This window comes from Rhea pennata, chromosome 20, assembly GCF_028389875.1.
Source record: "Rhea pennata isolate bPtePen1 chromosome 20, bPtePen1.pri, whole genome shotgun sequence".
NCBI classification, from domain to species: domain Eukaryota; kingdom Metazoa; phylum Chordata; class Aves; order Rheiformes; family Rheidae; genus Rhea; species Rhea pennata.
Window position 1 is genome coordinate 7,379,068 of NC_084682.1, and position 15,897 is coordinate 7,394,964.

The following is a 15,897-nucleotide window of genomic DNA, read 5'->3' on the forward strand; positions in this document are numbered from 1 at the left end:
TGGCTATAATTTGATTTAGCTTTGGGATAGTAATGTTCCTCACTGATGAAACAGCAACAGATAAAGGGCTTCTAGACCTCTGCAGATGGAGCAAAGGGCACAAGGGTATCTGGGCCGCTTTGCTGATGCACGTTCCTCACAGACAATTCAATCTAACTTTCAGCCATGGATTTGGAGCAGGAATGAGACTTCAGACCAACCTTTTGGTATATTTGAAGGCTGGTAATAGGATTTTATAAGATAAAAAGAAAAGCTAAAGAAAACCCATCTTTGCCAGAGTGATACTTCAAAAAGCCAAATATTGACTTGGAGAAGAACCCTTTCTGAGATAAGGGATGATGATCTTTGCAACCACACAGAACACATTAAAATTGAGAAATTGTTTCAAAAATGAAATTTAGTCAGAAAAACAAAGCAACTTTGATTATTTAATTTGAGCGTCTTGTAAGTCACATTTGTTGTTTCAGATCTGCTGGCTTCTTGCAAAGGTTGGAGAAGATGCTTAGAAAGTTACCCTAAAATACAGTTGCAGGGTTTCTGTTCAGTGATAGTCTATGCATTCACCAGCACTGAAAGAGGAGCAGAGGAAATAGTATTTTGTGATTTTTGCTTTTCTTCCCTTTTCTTTTTTTTCTTCCCTCTCTACAGTGATTGAAGAGCATTCTCCAATTTCAGCTGTACAGATTGAGCAGATCTGCAAACAAGTTGGGCTGTTTCTTTCCCCCAGGGTGCAACAGCAGGAGGCAAATCTCACTGCCACAGACTAAAATAAGTTTCTGCAAAACAAGCAGTGACTAGAATGACTAATTAAAAAGGGGTTGAGCTTTCTACCTGTCTTCATCTCACCCAAACAGTGTCATCTTCAGCGTTGTCCTTAGCCTTAGTGTGTCTGTGACCACCTGGGAGCTTTGCACAAAGGTCTCCGCTGCTCCCTGTGGGATGTGTTTAGGGGATTAGGGTAGATTTCAAACAATGGCAGCAGCAGGACAAAGGAGATGGGAAGATCTTTGACTCGACTCGGGACCTCCCAGTACCTTTGGACTCCTCAGAGGATGAAGGGCTTATTTAGAAATGGAAACCTGCCTAGCTGAGACAAAGAGACAAGCTTACGTGTGTTTGTGCACTAGTAGCTCTGCGGTGCCCCTGGCTGCCGGGAACACGCTCAGGGAGGGGAACACGCGTGCTCTAAAGGGGCTCCACAACCCCTTTGCTACCAGGCCGCCCCCTGCAAAGCTGCTCTAGGACCCTCCCACGCTGGGGCCCTGTGCCCAGAGAGGCCTCGCCCGCTTTGAACCCTTCCTCAGCGCCGCCTAACCTAATGGAGCCGAGCCTGGGAACCGCGCTGCTGCTCGTGGCGTGGCCGCGCTGGTCTGTCTTCAGACCGAGCTACCGGGCGACCCATGAGGCCGTTTAACACCGGCTAAGGGGGGAATAGGGCCATCACCCGTCGCCTTGGTAACCGGGGGCGCCGCAGCGCTTCCCGTTGCCGCGGCAACGCGGCCAGGCCTTCCGGTGCCCGCCGGAAACGGGGCGGCGCCGCGCCTCCCGTTGCCGTGGCAACGCGGCCCGGCCTTCCGGCGCGGCGGGCGGCAGCATGGCGGCGGTGGGGGTGCGCCCGCCGGCCGCCGCCGCCCTCACGCTGCTGCTCTCGCTCGCTGCGTCGGCACCGGGGCTGCTGTGGGGGCCGCCCGCCGCCCGCTCCGCCGCCTCGCTGCGCCCCGCCGCCCTGCGCGCGGGGGAAGGTGAGCGGGCGGCCGCCCCGCTGCCGCCTTACCCCGCCCTGCGCCTTCCTGCGGGGCTGCCGCTGCCGAGGGCCTGTCCCGGCCTCTTCCTCCTGCTCCCCGGGCCTGGCTTGTGCTGAGCCCCTGCTCCTCCTTGTCTTCCTCCTGCTCCCCGGGCCTGGCCCGTGCTGAGCCCCTGCTCCCCCTTGTCTTCCTCCCTGTGCTGGGCTGCTGCTCCCCATCAGCCGCCTACCCCGGCCCGGCCCCTGCACCCCTTGGCCTCCTCTGCACACCAAGCCCCTTGCTCCCACCTTGATCCCTGCCTCCTAGCACTGCCCTGTGCCCTTCACCAGTCCTATTGCTCCCACCTCTGTCCCTATTTTTGGCCCTTGGCTCCAAGCAATGTGGGGGTATGATACTAGCATTTGCTTTTTTTTAGTCCCCATGATATTCTTATGGTGGTTTTATCTCATCCTTAATTGCCGTGTCTTTTGTTCACCATCATGCAGTGATTTCTTTTAATAACCTAGCACTGTGCACTGATAGGTGAATTTAGCCACCTTCTCTCATGTCTGCAGGGCAGCCCATTAGATTATATTGGGTGATGCTCTGTCCTGTATTTTTTCTGCTGTAGGACTGAGGTTGAGGGGAGGAACATGGAGAACTTCTGGGTTCAGTCCTCACAGAGTGCTCAGGAGAACTACTGACTTGAGGGCTCTTCTGAGGTCTGGTAACCTCCAGATGTTTTCTGAGAGGAACATCATGTTTTTCATGGCAGATTAAGAAGCTGTTATCTCTTGATTGCAGTACTTATTGCAAGGAGAGCAAGGTCATAGTTACTGTAACTGTCATTTTTGACATCTCTTGCCTTGTCTTGTAATAAAACTAAAATCTACGATAGTTACTCTTGGCCTTTGCCAGGCACATTCCCAGGAAGCAGAAGAGTCAGTCATATGTTGTAATACTGAAGTTACCACCTATTTTGACTGTATTTGGTTCTTTAAACCTGATTTTAAAGGCCTGAAGTTCTCTCTTTTCTATGCTGGGATAAAACTGAAAAAAAAAAAAAACCGGATTTATTCCATAGGCTTACCCTCCTTCCACTCAAGCTTGTAATTGTAATGGGTTAAAACATTCATTGCTCTCTCTGCATTTCTAATATGCTGGTCTAATCAGTTCACAGATTAGTTACCTACATCTTTATCTATGAAGACCTGATATCTTTGACCTGCGGTGCCATTATCATCTGGTATTTTGCTGGCAGCTTTGAGAAGAACATGGGCACTGTGAAGCACTGCTTCTTCACCATTGCATTCGCTGTCCTGACAGCTCTCTCATACCTCTTACTCGAGACTGTTGTCTCGAGGATGGGAGAGGTGGAAGATGCCAAAGGGTTCATGCCAGTCGCTTTTGCTACACTCGGCGTGTCCACCACCCGCTCACGGATAAAGAGGGCCCTGATTTTGGGGGTTAGGATCCCGGTGGTGCTGGTGCCATGGTTTATGCTCTGCATGGCCTGGTTTATCCCTCACTCTTCTTTCCTGAGTAACCTGTGTGGGCTGTTGGCTGGGGAAGCCTGTATCCTTTCTGAGTGGGAAGACCTGAACAAGAGTGTGGAGGGGGGAACATAGTGCATTTCTTGTTGACAAGATGCACTGGCTTCATGGTGTTCCCCAGGTGAATTCATGGCTCTTACCCTGCACTAAACTCTCCCTGGCTTTGCTGGTTATCACCACACTGAATTCTGCTTTTGTTTTTTCACACTGCGCTTTCACTATGGTCATTGTGGCTTTAGCATGTGCAGCGAAAATGCAGCTGAGAAGGGTTGTGATCTGTGAGATGGCACTGGGCAGTACTGGAAGAATTCTTCAGGAAACTGGTTTGTGGCCCCAAAGGAATTGCATGTTTGACTCTGTTAGCAATGAGTGCGTTTTGTCTGCAGCTCTCCTTAACATAGTGCTGGCTTCAGATGGTCTTGGATACTGTTTCTGCTTGGATATTCCAGAATCAGTGGTCTCTAAACTGGATCGGATGTTCCCTTTCAGTCTGCTAAGGAGAATACCAGGGCTGAAATATATTCCAGGGTCCTTAGCGGAGAGAAGAGCCTCTGAAAGCAGCAAGTAAGTACAGGAGTTCTAGTAGAAACTCTTATGACCTAGGGAAATTTTGTGACATAAGTAGTGACATTAAGAAGCCTTTAAAAGCTCTGTTTTGATTGTCACAGTCATATCCTGGGCAGTACGAGGCAGGAAGCATGGGACATACTCACCTGGTGGCATTGCAGTAGCAACATTACAGTGGCCTGACAGGTATCACACATAAGCTGAATTCATGGAGCAAGGAAGATAACTTGATTTGAGTTAAATGTGAATTCTTTTGCTGAATGCTGAACTGAGGTGAAGGACTCTCATTTGCTGCAGGGACAATGTGTATATGTGCAGCTCAGCTGATGCGATAGCTGAGTTGCGTATTTCTGCCTTGACATTAGGGCTTCTGGGGTTTGTTCCTAGTTGTGTTGCTCTATGGGGTATGATCTTTATCTTTCTTTCCTCCACCTTGCCTCCCAGGAATGCTGTGAAGTGACTCACATCCAAATCTGTGCAGGAACAAAGCAATAAAGCATATTAAAAATGTCACTTACAAAATTTATTGTAGACCTTCCAATGCATGTTTTTTGTGATGTGGCAAGATTGCTTTAGCGGGAGGAAACCTTGGGGCCTGTGGCTGGCATTCAGAAATGGCTTTAAGTTTCAATATACCACAAGCCATGAGAATTCACTTGTCTTTTAAAAAGCTCTAAAACATAGGTCATGTTTCCCCCCTCCCCCCCCCCGCTATTCTAAGATGCTATTTCAGTTTCACAGAGGAAGGATGGATTTTTGTTACGTGTTAATTTCTCTGTGGTGATTAAGCAGTCAGCTCACAGTAAGGTATCTGCCAAGGAGGGAGCATTCCCAAATATTTGCATCTGCCCTCACCTGAGGGGAAAACCTAAACAGCAAAGCCTTACTGGTAGCCTTATCTGCAGCCTTATAGATCCATTAGGGTGATCAAACCTGTGTAGGAACTGCTTGCAGAGGAGGCCAGGCAAGTCCAGGAGCATTTTTACTCCTTCCTTTCTGTACTAGTACTGCTTTGGCGGGGGACGACGACACTGTCTTACTACACGCTGTGCCTGTGTTTTAATCAGTGTAATGCTGCTGCTAATAACTTCTGTTCACAGTGTCTCAGCTGTGTGTCTAAACCTGCTTTCTTCAGGGGAGAGGACATAAATAGACTGTTCTGGCTGGAATGTATTTACATAAACATTTGACTATCAAGCAGGGCGTGGGAAGGTGTTTCTAGGATGTTTCCAATTCAGTGGCTGAATATACATGTCTCCGTGTTCTAGACCTAAGTCCTACACTTATTTCTGGGGCTTAATTTTATTATTTTGATTCTTGTTTATTTCCAGCTAAGAGCTCTTTATTTATGCATTTGTTATTTTAAATTTCACACATCTTCAGACACTAAGTTGCTGCCAGACAGGATGCATTTCTAGGAGATTAAGGCTTTTGTATCATATTTTGTGCCCATGAATGCTAAAACAAACAAACAAAAATCCCCAGAACTCCAGCCTAAGCCAGTCCCTTACTCTTGCTGGGAATTTGGCTGTTGGGGTCTTCATGATCATTGTCTTGACTTCCTGCACTCATCTTGATGTTGTGCGTGGGAGGAACAGTACTCCTAAAGTCCCAAAGGCTTTGGCTCTTAGGCAGATTGCCTCTTGATGTATTTCAGCAGGGTGAGTCATTCCTTCTGTTGGCAAAGGCTGTTTCTAGGCCTTGCTTCTGAATGATTCATTTTATTTGTGGCTCACTCTTCTCTTTCCGTTTTTGCTCCATACTCTGGGCTTCTATTTGCACCAAATACCTTTGAATTCTTGATAAATAGCACTTGGTAGGTGTGGCTTTTCTCAGTTAATGACTTAAAGGATGTGTAGTTCAGGGGAAGGCAGAAAGGATGGGTATGGAAATCTTAAAGCACACTGCAGTTTGGCTTGCATGTTCCTTCCATGAAGAGAGGTAGGGCCAGGAACTGCAGCCATTCTGTAAGCATGGAATTGGTATGGAGTGAGAGTGGGAATATCTGTCCTGGGAGACTGGTAAACTTATTTTTACCACAGCGTTGTTCATAATAAGAGCTTTGCTTGTGTCTCATAGTTTGCTTTGACCTTTCTGAGTACAGTCAGGAGGAGATCTATCCCCAGGACACTTCCAGCATTAATTAGGCAATGTCAGTTCTGAACACAATGTAACCTTTTGTTTTCTTCTTGCCCAGGGTTAACCCTGTGCCAGGCTCCTACCCCACACAAAGCTACTACTGCTCTTCGCCTCCAGCTCTTCCTGCTTTCCAGATGCAGCACCCCAGTGTGCAGAGCCAGGGATTTCAGCCGAGTTCTGCTCTGGGATATGGCCATGTTATGACACGTGAGGGATCTCAGGACAGCTGTGTTCCAGGATACAGCCTCACTTCTTCCCCCTACCAAATCAGAGGTGCCTTTGGAGACTGCTGCATCCAAACCCATGCTGGAGCCTCGCCTGGACAGTGTTGCCAGCCAGCTGAGTCCTCTTCCCACCAGCATCTGTGCGTGTCTGATTCACAGATACCTGTGGGCATGGAGCACCGGGCTGGGGTTCAGCAGGCATCAGGGTATCCAACAGCCACAGCAGCTCCAGTGCCAGCTGAACTCTTGAAAATCCAGGTATACTGATGCTCCAGAAAGCAGCAGGACTCATACCATGGTGGGACCATTGTGTGTGATGCTTATGCATCAACGCATTGCTGACATCTTTGCTGTGCCTGGGGTGACTGGCTAAATTGGCTGATAGGCCTGATGCAGGCCATTCACCCCTCTCCCTAGCACAGGCTACTTTATTTATAGTTCCTTTATAATTTTGATACTTTTTAGTATTGCTGGGGGACTATATCACCTCTTGGCACTTCTCTCTGTCTTGGAGTCTCTTCTTATTCCTGCCTTTAGTAACTGTCTTTTTCCATTCACCCACTACAGTGTATCTGTTCCCTGGCTTGAAGTACAGGTGGAAGCTAATAGTCAAAACACTGAACTAATTTGGGGCTGAACCAGGCCATAGGGATTAGGACATGTCCTATCTACACTTACACTCTTAGCCTTTTATCTCACTGGCAGATGTGATTTAACTAGGACCCAAGAGAGGCTAAAATCATGGTAGCCTTGAATTATAACTTAATATGTGGAGTGGGACATCTCTCCTACTAGTGACTTCTTCCACTAAGAGTATGCCTTGAAGGGAGCTTATGAAGCCAAGGCTGGGGGAGGGGGATAAAGAACACAATTTTCTGCTCCCCAAAACCTATTTTTAAGTGCTGACAGTCTGTTCTTATGTTTTGTTCTTAGCTACAGTCTGTGCATGCACAGAGATGTTGCCTTCGTTATCTCTAATAGCGCACAAGGAACCTCAGATACATGCAAAGTAACAGAAGACCCTTTAATAAGGGATTTAGGGCATTCAGGGAGCATATTTCAGATAATCTAAGGAGACAGAAGGGACCTTAAGTGCAGGTTAGAAGAATTAACTGGAATGTAGCTATTCCAGTAGGGGTGGTGCAGTGAACACTACTGCACTTTGCGTATCTCACCCACCAACTTTAGGACAATCTCCATCTGTTTTCTTTAGTGCTGGTGAAAACAAAAGCAAGTGGGAGATGGGAGTTTCCAGAGAGGGACTGAGAACAGCATGCAGCATGTGGGGCCTGTGGTAGTAATAGAAGAGTTTGGTTGAGTTGCTGGGACTTGCAGGGCGAGAGCTTTACTTCCAGCTGTGTCGCTGTCTCACTGTGCCATGCCCAGGAGGAATCTGCCATCTCTCTTTCTGTAAGCAGGTGGAATCTGAACTATTGCCATTGTTTTACTGCTTAGATGTTTGTTTTGCCCCCCTCCAAATGCTTTGTGAACCACAAAGTGCCATTAGTGGTTTTGGAAGAGTTCTTGCAGGGCCTAACCTGTTACCCCCAAGGACTGCAATAGCGTTTGCACTGTTCCATGCTCTCTTTGGGGCTAGGGGAAGAGTTAAGGTTGGGAGACAGTGTAAGCATTGGTGGTTGCATGCTCCAAATTATGTACGTGCTTCTTTGGTGCCTGAAGAAGCCACGTGTACAGCCAGCTGTACAGCTGCTTCTCCAGCAGCTCTTCTGGGACGGCTGCTACAGTAACATGGCTTTGCAGAGGCTTTCTTTGGGGGAAGCCCAAAGTGAGGGCTGAGGACTTGAACCTCAGGTTTGTGTTAGGAAGAAGCTCTGCTTGCAAAGACAGAGGATGCTGGGCAGGGGCTTTCTGAAGGAAGATGCTGCAATCTGGAAACCAGCTCGTGGGACTTCCAAAATCGGTAGCCAGCTTTATCTCACCCTGATTGCTTCACCTCTGTGTGTGTGGGATCACAGATGGACTTGGCGCCATGGCTCTGACTTTGATTAGCTGCTGACAGCGATTGCCGTGTTGTGTGTTTAGTACGGAGCAAGAACAGGATGAGAGGCTTGCCTGGAACTTTAAAGGATGTTTTTAATACGAGGAAGGAAATGCTAATGATAATCATTGAAATGTTGATTAGTGCCTTTATTTTCGTCCTTGTGAGATTTTTTTTCTGTAAATCTATGATTTTTACTACTGCTGTTTCCAGAGGTGTGTGGAAAATATAGCAGGGTGATGAGGATGAGTAGCAGTCGCAACTGTTGTGTACCTTCAAACCATAAGCTTGAAATACAATCTGGAAGACAAACGACTTAGTCTCCTGGTTTGCTTGTGGGTGGGGAACTGGGACGTGTGGGCCGGGTCCAGCGGGGCTCCAGGCTGCGGCAGCTGCGCACATCTGCTCAGTGCTCGCTGTGCGTGTCTGGCTGGCGGCGGAGGACACGTACTGGGGAAAAGCGGTACTGCGTATTGAAAAACACTTGTGTGCTGGAAACTGGTTATTTTTCCTTTCCAGCTCTTACCAGGTGATGTGTTAAGAGATTTGCTCTCTTTGCAGAGCCATGCAGGAATGGCGCGTTTTCCGTTTAGTTGTTTTATGGGAGGTGTTGAGCGGTTGAAGGGGAATGTGGTGGTGGATTGGCTTGTGAGAGTCACTGTCATTCATGGGCAGTCACGTGAAATGCATCTTTGCTGTGTTCGGTGGCCTTCAGGCAGGCGATTACAACAACAGAAATGGCATCTAGCAAAGTTAATACCCGGCCTTTCCCAAGGGCAGCTGTTTAATCCAGCACTATATAAAATGTCATATAAATGAGTCAGGGGACCCTCAGCTCCTCCAGCAGTGGATTCCTACCAAATCTCACTTCCCTGGGACTGAGGGTAAATCCAAAACTCCTGCTCACGGAGAGTAGGAAAGGAGGGAAGGGGCTGGGACAGGACTGGTGCAAATATGCCTGAGAACTGAAGGGAGGAATGAAATACATAAAGAGGGAGGTAAAAATAATCAGCAGCCTTTGCCTACTGAGCAAGGTTGCAGGTGTTAGTGATAGCAAGTTGCAATACCAGGTCACTTCCTTGGAGGGGAGCTGGAGAATTAAAAGTTATTCTTTAAATAAGAAAAAAAAATACCAGTAAAACGCCAGTTCAGCCTGGGATGGATTCCCTCGCGGGAACGTGCTGTCTCGTAAAGGCTTGTCCTTCCACGCGCTCCCCGTGAAACCGCCGCGGCCGTGGAGGCGAGGGGCGCACCGCCGCGGAGGTGGGCGCGGGGAGCTCCCCAGGTGACTCCCGAGGGGGGAGACCCGGCACGCAGGGCCCGGGGGGCTCCCTGTGTCCTGCCTGGCGACCCCCCAGCACCGCCTTGACCTCTGACCCCCAGCCCCTGACCCCCTAGCACCCTCTCGTGACCCCGATCCTTGACTCTGCCAGCCCTTGACCCCCCCAGCACCCCCACGTTGACTTCTGACCCCCAACGCCTGACCCCCAGCACCCCCACGTTGACCTCTGACCCCCAGCAGCCCTGACCTCCCCAGCCCCCCACTTTGGCCCCTAACTGCTGACCCCCAGCACCCCACGCCTGGACCGCGTGACCGCCAGCACGGCCCCCGGCACCCCTACGGCCCCCGCAAACCGCGGCCCCTCCACGCTGCTCCTGTCCCTTTAAGAGCCCCTCCCCCGGCTGGGCGCGGCGTGGGCCGTACCAACGGCGCCGCGCCGAGAGGGGGGGAGGAACGCGCGGCGGCGCGCGGCTCCTCCCCCCCGGCGCGTATCCTCGCGTGGTGCGAGCCGCCCTACGTGCCGGCCGCGCCGGGGCTGCGGGGCGCCGCCGGGAGCCGCGGGAAGTGGCGGAGGGGCCGGGCCGGGCCGCCTGGGGCCGCCGAGGGGTGAGGGCCGGGGCCGGGGCCGGGGCCGGGCGGCGCTTCGAGGCGGGGGGAGAGCGCGGGCCCGGGGCGCCCGGGCCCCCTCGTTCCGGGGGGGGGCGGTGCGGGGTCCCGGACGCCCGGGCCCCTCGGCGCCGGGCTGCGGCGGTGGCGAGCGCGGCGACTCGCGGGCCGGCTCGTGGCCTCGCAGGCAGCTCGCCCGCCCCGGGCTGTCGCGCGTCCAGGGAGCTTCCCCGTAGGGCGCTTCGCTGCGGGCGGTTGTTGCCGGTGCGAAGCTGAAGTCGGTGCGGCGAGCCGGGCGGGTGTGGGGTCCGGCCCGCCGCAGGCAGGGCGGGCGGCCGGTCGCTTCCCTTCTTCCGGAGCTCCCGAGCGCTGGGAGCCTGAGCCGCCGGCTCGGCTCTGGAGAGGAAAGCCGTACTTCGGGGGATTGCGTCCGTCAGCGGGAAACGGTGGGAAAATCCCACGTTTGGGAGTCGTAAAGCTGGAGGGAGTGAAGACGCCTGGACAGCGTTGGGAGTTAGTCATCGGAATGGAATTGATTCTTGGGAATTCATCTTAACCTGTGGGAGTAAGGGCCGCCCGTGCCGCCTGCGGCGCGCTGCGGTCTGGCAGCACCTGGCGCAGCCCTGCCGCGGATTAGCTGCTGGAGCGTTAGAGGAAGTAATAACGCTTGGTGGGCTGCGTGTGGGGAGCAGGGGTCGTTTGGTTTTGCTGCCCAGTCTGAATAAGACGCACTGGACCTGGGTTGTATTTGTGGTTTAAAACAAAACGCCGCAAACACATACCTGGTTGAGAAGCTCAAAGAAACATCCTGTTTCTAAACTGGGATCGAAACAAGGCGTGTGCTGACCAGGCCCCTCTCCTCCCGCAGTGCTTTAGGCTTTGTGCGGAACTGCCTGGCGCAGCGTGATTTTTGTTAGTCGGCAGAGCTGGGTTCAGTGATGGGCCCAAACATACGCGGCCCTCCTGCCAGAACGGGGGGAACGGGTTTTGTTGTGCTATTTCTGCTGTTCTTTGACAAATTCTGATGAGCTCTTGTGCCACAGACAAAGCAGGCTCTTGGGCAAACATGCTGCGGATGAGGAAAATGCTGTTTTACTGGGCTTCTGAAGAACCTAATGTTGTCCAAACAGGCCTCTTGATTTTGCTTCAGGTGCGTTGTTTGCTGGATTGATTGCTCTTAACACAGAACAGTGCAGCCCATAAAGAGCGTCTAGATTTGAAGCTGTTTGGAGAACTTTGTGTGTTGCACGTGAACTGAACGGTACACGCGAATTGTATTTGCAGCCCCCTTTTTCCATAACGAGGGGGAAAGACTGGGAGGAAACCCAGTACTACATCAAAAAGCCCAAAACAGCTGAGCACTTTCTTTTAAGCTTTCACAGTAAAAGCTTTGGAGCTGAAGAGTGGGCGGGAAAGAGGAGCTAGTGTCACACTGCTGACTTAACCCTGTGTTAATTAGTCCTGCTCTATTTGTGACAGAGCAAAATGGCTCTGTTGTCACTTCTCAGGTGCCTCCCATTCAATCAATAGTCTCTGGGGTGGTGCCTTCTGGATAGACAGGGTTGAGCAACTTCATGGTTTCTGCAACTATTTTCCCCCCTCCCCTTCAAAGACCAAGGAACTCCACAGGGATGTAACACCAAAATGCCGTTTATGGTCTTGTGCGACCCTTCCTGTTGTGCGTTTCCTCAGGTGCAGATAGGGGTGAGGACAAAAACCTGACCTGCCCTTTGGGTGGTGGCGGAGCCAGTAAGGAGGAGGTTTTCCCTGCCACCCTTCAACTCGAGTTTGGTGGCCCTTCTACACTTGCTTCGGGAGCTGCTGGTGCGTGGCAGCCTGTTTCTTGGAGCCTCTAAACACACAGTGAGGTTTGAGGAGGGCGGGTGGTGTCTGGCAGGAAGAGCTGATGGGCCCTGGTGGTGCAAGTTGCCTTACTCGGGACCCCCCGCAGCAAAAGCGGCACGTTGAACCACATCCCAACTCAAAGCTATTTGATGCTTACTCTCTCCTTTGGCTGTTGTGAGGCAGCAAAGATAATGTGTTTGCTCAGTCTTGAAGGGGCTAGACAAAAGGCCACCCTGCTCAGGTCTGCACTCCTACAATTTTTTTCTCCATCCCCTCTCTCATGAAAGAAAACCATCCAACAGTTACCTCTGCTGATGCTGAACTTTGTTCTCTTTCCTGGTGTAGGCTCTCTTGTATCTTGTATTTAAAAATACAATTCACAAAACTTGCATAAGTTGCTTTCACAATGCGGTCATTTGATCTGAGCAGTAAGATTACTTTTATACACGCTATTGTGAAGAGTGAGTCACGAGCCCTGCTATGACAGGTGCACCTCTGTGAAGAATGTTGTTATAGGGATTGAAATTTCATATAACAGAGCAAAATAATTATAGGCTGTTCATAATCTGCTGCTGTTCCTCTCCAGGTAAACATTACAGTCAATCGTGTGCTGCTGATCAGTCACAGAATCTGCAATGAGTAGAAGAAAAGCGCTTATAATGCAGGCGGCTTCTCTAAGGTTGCAAGTCCAAAAGGTAGCTGAACTTGAACTCTAGTAGCAGATTATTATAATGTTCTTGATTAGTTTTCTTGATTAGTTTTCAACCACTTTTGTGCCTCCAGTGGTCTTTCAAAACTGTGGCCCCTTGCAGTGAAATCAAGTAGAATCATTGACTAATTGTCCTTTTCATTCTCGCTCTGTGGTCTGGAAGACTGTGAGGTTTGGAGTTATAGGTAGGGTGAATTTTCTTCTTGGAGAATCTGGGTCTGGCTGTGCATGTGCAAGTCGTCTGTGAAGGTTTAGTAACCAGCCTAGGGAACTGGTAGATCTGTTTTTGCCGCATTGGCAAGCGCATTGGATCTTACTGTGTGGTTGCTTGTGAAATGCATCTATTGACTTGCTTTCACGGGTTGTTACTAGCATCTCTTGGTTCTGCTAACTCCAAGCCTGCTCCGAGCAGCCGGCTGATAAAACGCCTGTGAGGATTGTGCAAGCCCTGGTTGTGCAACACAGCTGCACACGTGTGACTACTTGAGGTAAGAGAAGCAACTTAATCTTATAATGGGAAAGAAGAATGGTGTCAAGTATCTTCTGCTTATGTTGACCACATTAGAGTGAGAACGTGGAGCTGGAGAACTGCAGTTTTTGCACCTCACGATTTCCCTTTCACCCTTTGGGTTATCATTCCTTCCATTTGGGGAAGATTTCCCTGGGGGTGGTTTGAGGCTGCCTCCTTGCTTGCCCTGTGGCTTTGTCTCCTTCATGGGATTGTCTGGTGACTCTTCCACTGCTGCAGGAGCCACAGCACTGAACTTGCCTCTGACTCTGCTCGTTCTCCACCTAACTTGTGTGTGTTGTCGTGGGGGCATCGTATCCTACATCGAGTATGGAGACATCTGCTTCAAGGTGCAGAGTTGATGTTGTAGGCTCCGTCTGTACTGCCTGCTTGGTACGTAGTTTTGTTTGTGATTGAGGGGGCTGGACTTGTTTCATAGGCTTTTGAAAAAGTAAAATAAAGTTCAGATTGCCTTGCTTTTTGCGGATGGGAGTGTTCATAGGGTGACTGTGCATACTTTTAATAGAGTAGCCTGGTGCAAAGATTTTGCGGCATAACTCTCCAAGCAGTTGGATCGACTCAGTAGTGCCCGTGGTAGCTGGCAAAAGGGCAATCAAAGTCAAGGTTTCAGGAATTCAAAATGTTAGCAGTGTTGTGTCCCCATTCCCCTTTCAAACTGTGCCTGTAGTGTGACGCTTTGAATTTGTCCCTCCTGGGAAGGGAGGTGGGTGAACAGTATTAATTAGCAAAGGAGTTCAATTTACCTGCTGTTTTCAGAGTTTGTTTATGCTGTAAACCTGAACACTTGTTTTTCTGTTCTAGCTCGTACTAATCTGCACGGAAGAGGTGTTTAAGTGTTTAAGATGGTGAGATGCCTCATATCCTTGTTTAGAGGTTGAGAGAAGGGCCTTTTTTCTGGTGAAGGGTCACTTGTGGAATTAAGTAGTTCTGGCTTGCTTTCTCTTAAGACAGCTTGGCAAGTTTGAATCAATTTGTGTTGGATAATGTCTTAAATGCTTTTGTTCGGTGTAATGACCTCACTGCATAGCCCTACCTTGGCACAACCATAGAGTAGAGTTGCCTCCTGCCTCAACAAAACCATTCTTCTTGTTCCTTCCTTGCTTTTATAACCATTTTACTGTCCTTGAATGATGCCTGTGGGCCAGAAAAAAATCCAGATGTGACAGTGAAAGCTCAAATATGCAGTGTTCCTAGCGCTAGACTGACTGATGGACGTTCCACTTCTTTCTTGTGCCTAAAATAGAAATTTCGCTGATGCCTGAGCTTGTTTTGTCAAGGCCTGATCATAAGAGACCTTGTATGGAGAGAGTAATTTGTTGTGTTTCATCAAAGAAACAGCTTTGAGTTGTGTGGCTGTTTCTTAACCCTTTTCAAGATGTTCTTGCAGCCAAGTCCTGTGTTTAGATTAGGGTTTCTGAGCTGCTGGAAATACCAAGAGGCCCATGGAGGAGAAGCACTTTCCCAGTTGGGTGAGAAAATGAGGCTTTGCTGTTTGGCACCCTTCTTTGTTGGGCTGATAGTGATTAATAGGAAATTGTGAGACTTGCTGGGCTTGTTAAAATACTTGAGTAGAAAGCAGTGCAGAAGTGCTAGGAACAGTGAACTTTCATGCATAGAGAAAACCAAACCCTGTTGTCTGAAGCAGTGGTGGAAGTTGCCCTGGACCACCAATTACATCATTGCAATGATGAAAACAGACATTTGGCTGCAGTGTAGAATGGCAGTCTCATTTCACAGTGAGTACCAACTAAAGTATTCAAACTGAGGCTGACAGGGTGAGGAAGATACCCTGCCGTGCCTTTGCTCCTCAGTACCACTGTGCAGGAGCTGGCGAAGGTGAGAGATTTGCCCACAGATAAGCCCACTTGAAACAGTGTAGGGCAGCCAATGCCACAGAGTGCCTGTGTAGACCAACCCAAGCAGAGTGGCTTGTTTGACCAAAGTCCCCAGAGGGGAAATGTGATCTCAGGACACCAGAGGTACACAGAAATAGCTAATCCAAAGGTTGTCAAAGGGCGATGTTGAATCACCTGGATCTGAACTGCAGCGTTAGTGATCTGCTTTTGCTCTGGAGAGGACCGCTTTTCTTGCTGGGTCTCCTTTTATTAAAAAGTGGTAAAAAAGAACCACATTGAGACTTACTGGAGCCGGTAACTAGTACAGGCTGATGTAAATGAAATTTTGTTTTCTAATTGGTTGTATTCACATAGAACAGGTATGGTAGAAGATAAAGCTTACCCCTAAAGGTCTCTTGGCCTAATACTGCATGCTGGCAGGAAGAAAAATCTTCACTCCAGTCTCTGAGAAAAGGGGCTCAGAAGAGACGAGGGAAGATACAGCAGTCTGAACACAAATATCATCTCCATCACAAGCCTGCTCTGTTTCTTTTGCTGATGACTCTTTTCCTTCTTGGTTAGCTCATATCTGGGGGCTCCTCTTTCTGATGTGCTTTAGAAACTCCCCTATCTTATAACTCCAGTGGGCGAAAGAAGAAACCCTTTCTGTATCTCAAGATTGTGTTCCTGTTTGTAAGCAAGTTTCTCCCGCTCTTGCTGCTATACGGGGTGGCAGGGACCCTCTGCAACTTCTTTTCAGTGCTGCCATGTGCTTTTGAAAAGCTTTTTCCATGAAAGATTTGCAGATATAGTGGGAATATGGATCTCTTGCAAGACGGTGGCTGATGCTTGCTGTTATTTTTCTTCCTCCAAAGAGTTTTAACT

The 15,897-nt window shown here is 49.6% G+C and overlaps 2 protein-coding genes across 5 annotated transcripts in view; both read left to right on the forward strand.

The window, feature by feature from the left end:
• Nucleotides 1–1,071: 1,071 nt before the first annotated feature.
• RHBDD2 (rhomboid domain containing 2) lies at nucleotides 1,072–8,521 on the forward strand. The gene is made up of 5 exons (XM_062592833.1): nucleotides 1,072–1,110; nucleotides 1,475–1,742; nucleotides 2,898–3,299; nucleotides 3,691–3,841; nucleotides 6,042–8,521. Exons 1-5 carry the CDS (start codon nucleotides 1,072–1,074, stop codon nucleotides 6,472–6,474), a joined length of 1,293 nt encoding a protein of 430 aa, XP_062448817.1. The 3' UTR covers nucleotides 6,475–8,521.
• Nucleotides 8,522–10,017: 1,496 nt separating this feature from the next.
• The window catches only part of LOC134149629 (NADPH--cytochrome P450 reductase), a 33,341-nt gene continuing 27,461 nt past the window's right edge, over nucleotides 10,018–15,897 (forward strand). The window contains exons 1-2 of one of the 4 annotated variants that reach the window (XM_062592871.1): nucleotides 10,023–10,094; nucleotides 11,138–11,244. The gene's annotated coding sequence lies outside the window, so the exon portion shown is untranslated. Of the gene's footprint in view, nucleotides 10,095–11,137; nucleotides 11,245–13,081; nucleotides 13,137–13,530; nucleotides 13,550–15,897 lie in introns of those variants that run through there. The other 3 variants (XM_062592870.1, XM_062592873.1, XM_062592874.1) reach the window with 3 other exon arrangements.

Bases quoted from the DNA above. Each gene is read 5' to 3' on its own strand.
- RHBDD2 (XM_062592833.1), top strand. From the start codon at position 1,072: ATGGAAACCTGCCTAGCTGAGACAAAGAGACAAGCTTAC. The intron at 1,743-2,897 runs GTGAGCGGGCGG...TGGTCTAATCAG, and splicing joins CGCCCTGCGCGCGGGGGAAG to TTCACAGATTAGTTACCTAC. The intron at 3,300-3,690 runs GTATCCTTTCTG...TGCTGGCTTCAG, and splicing joins GCTGTTGGCTGGGGAAGCCT to ATGGTCTTGGATACTGTTTC.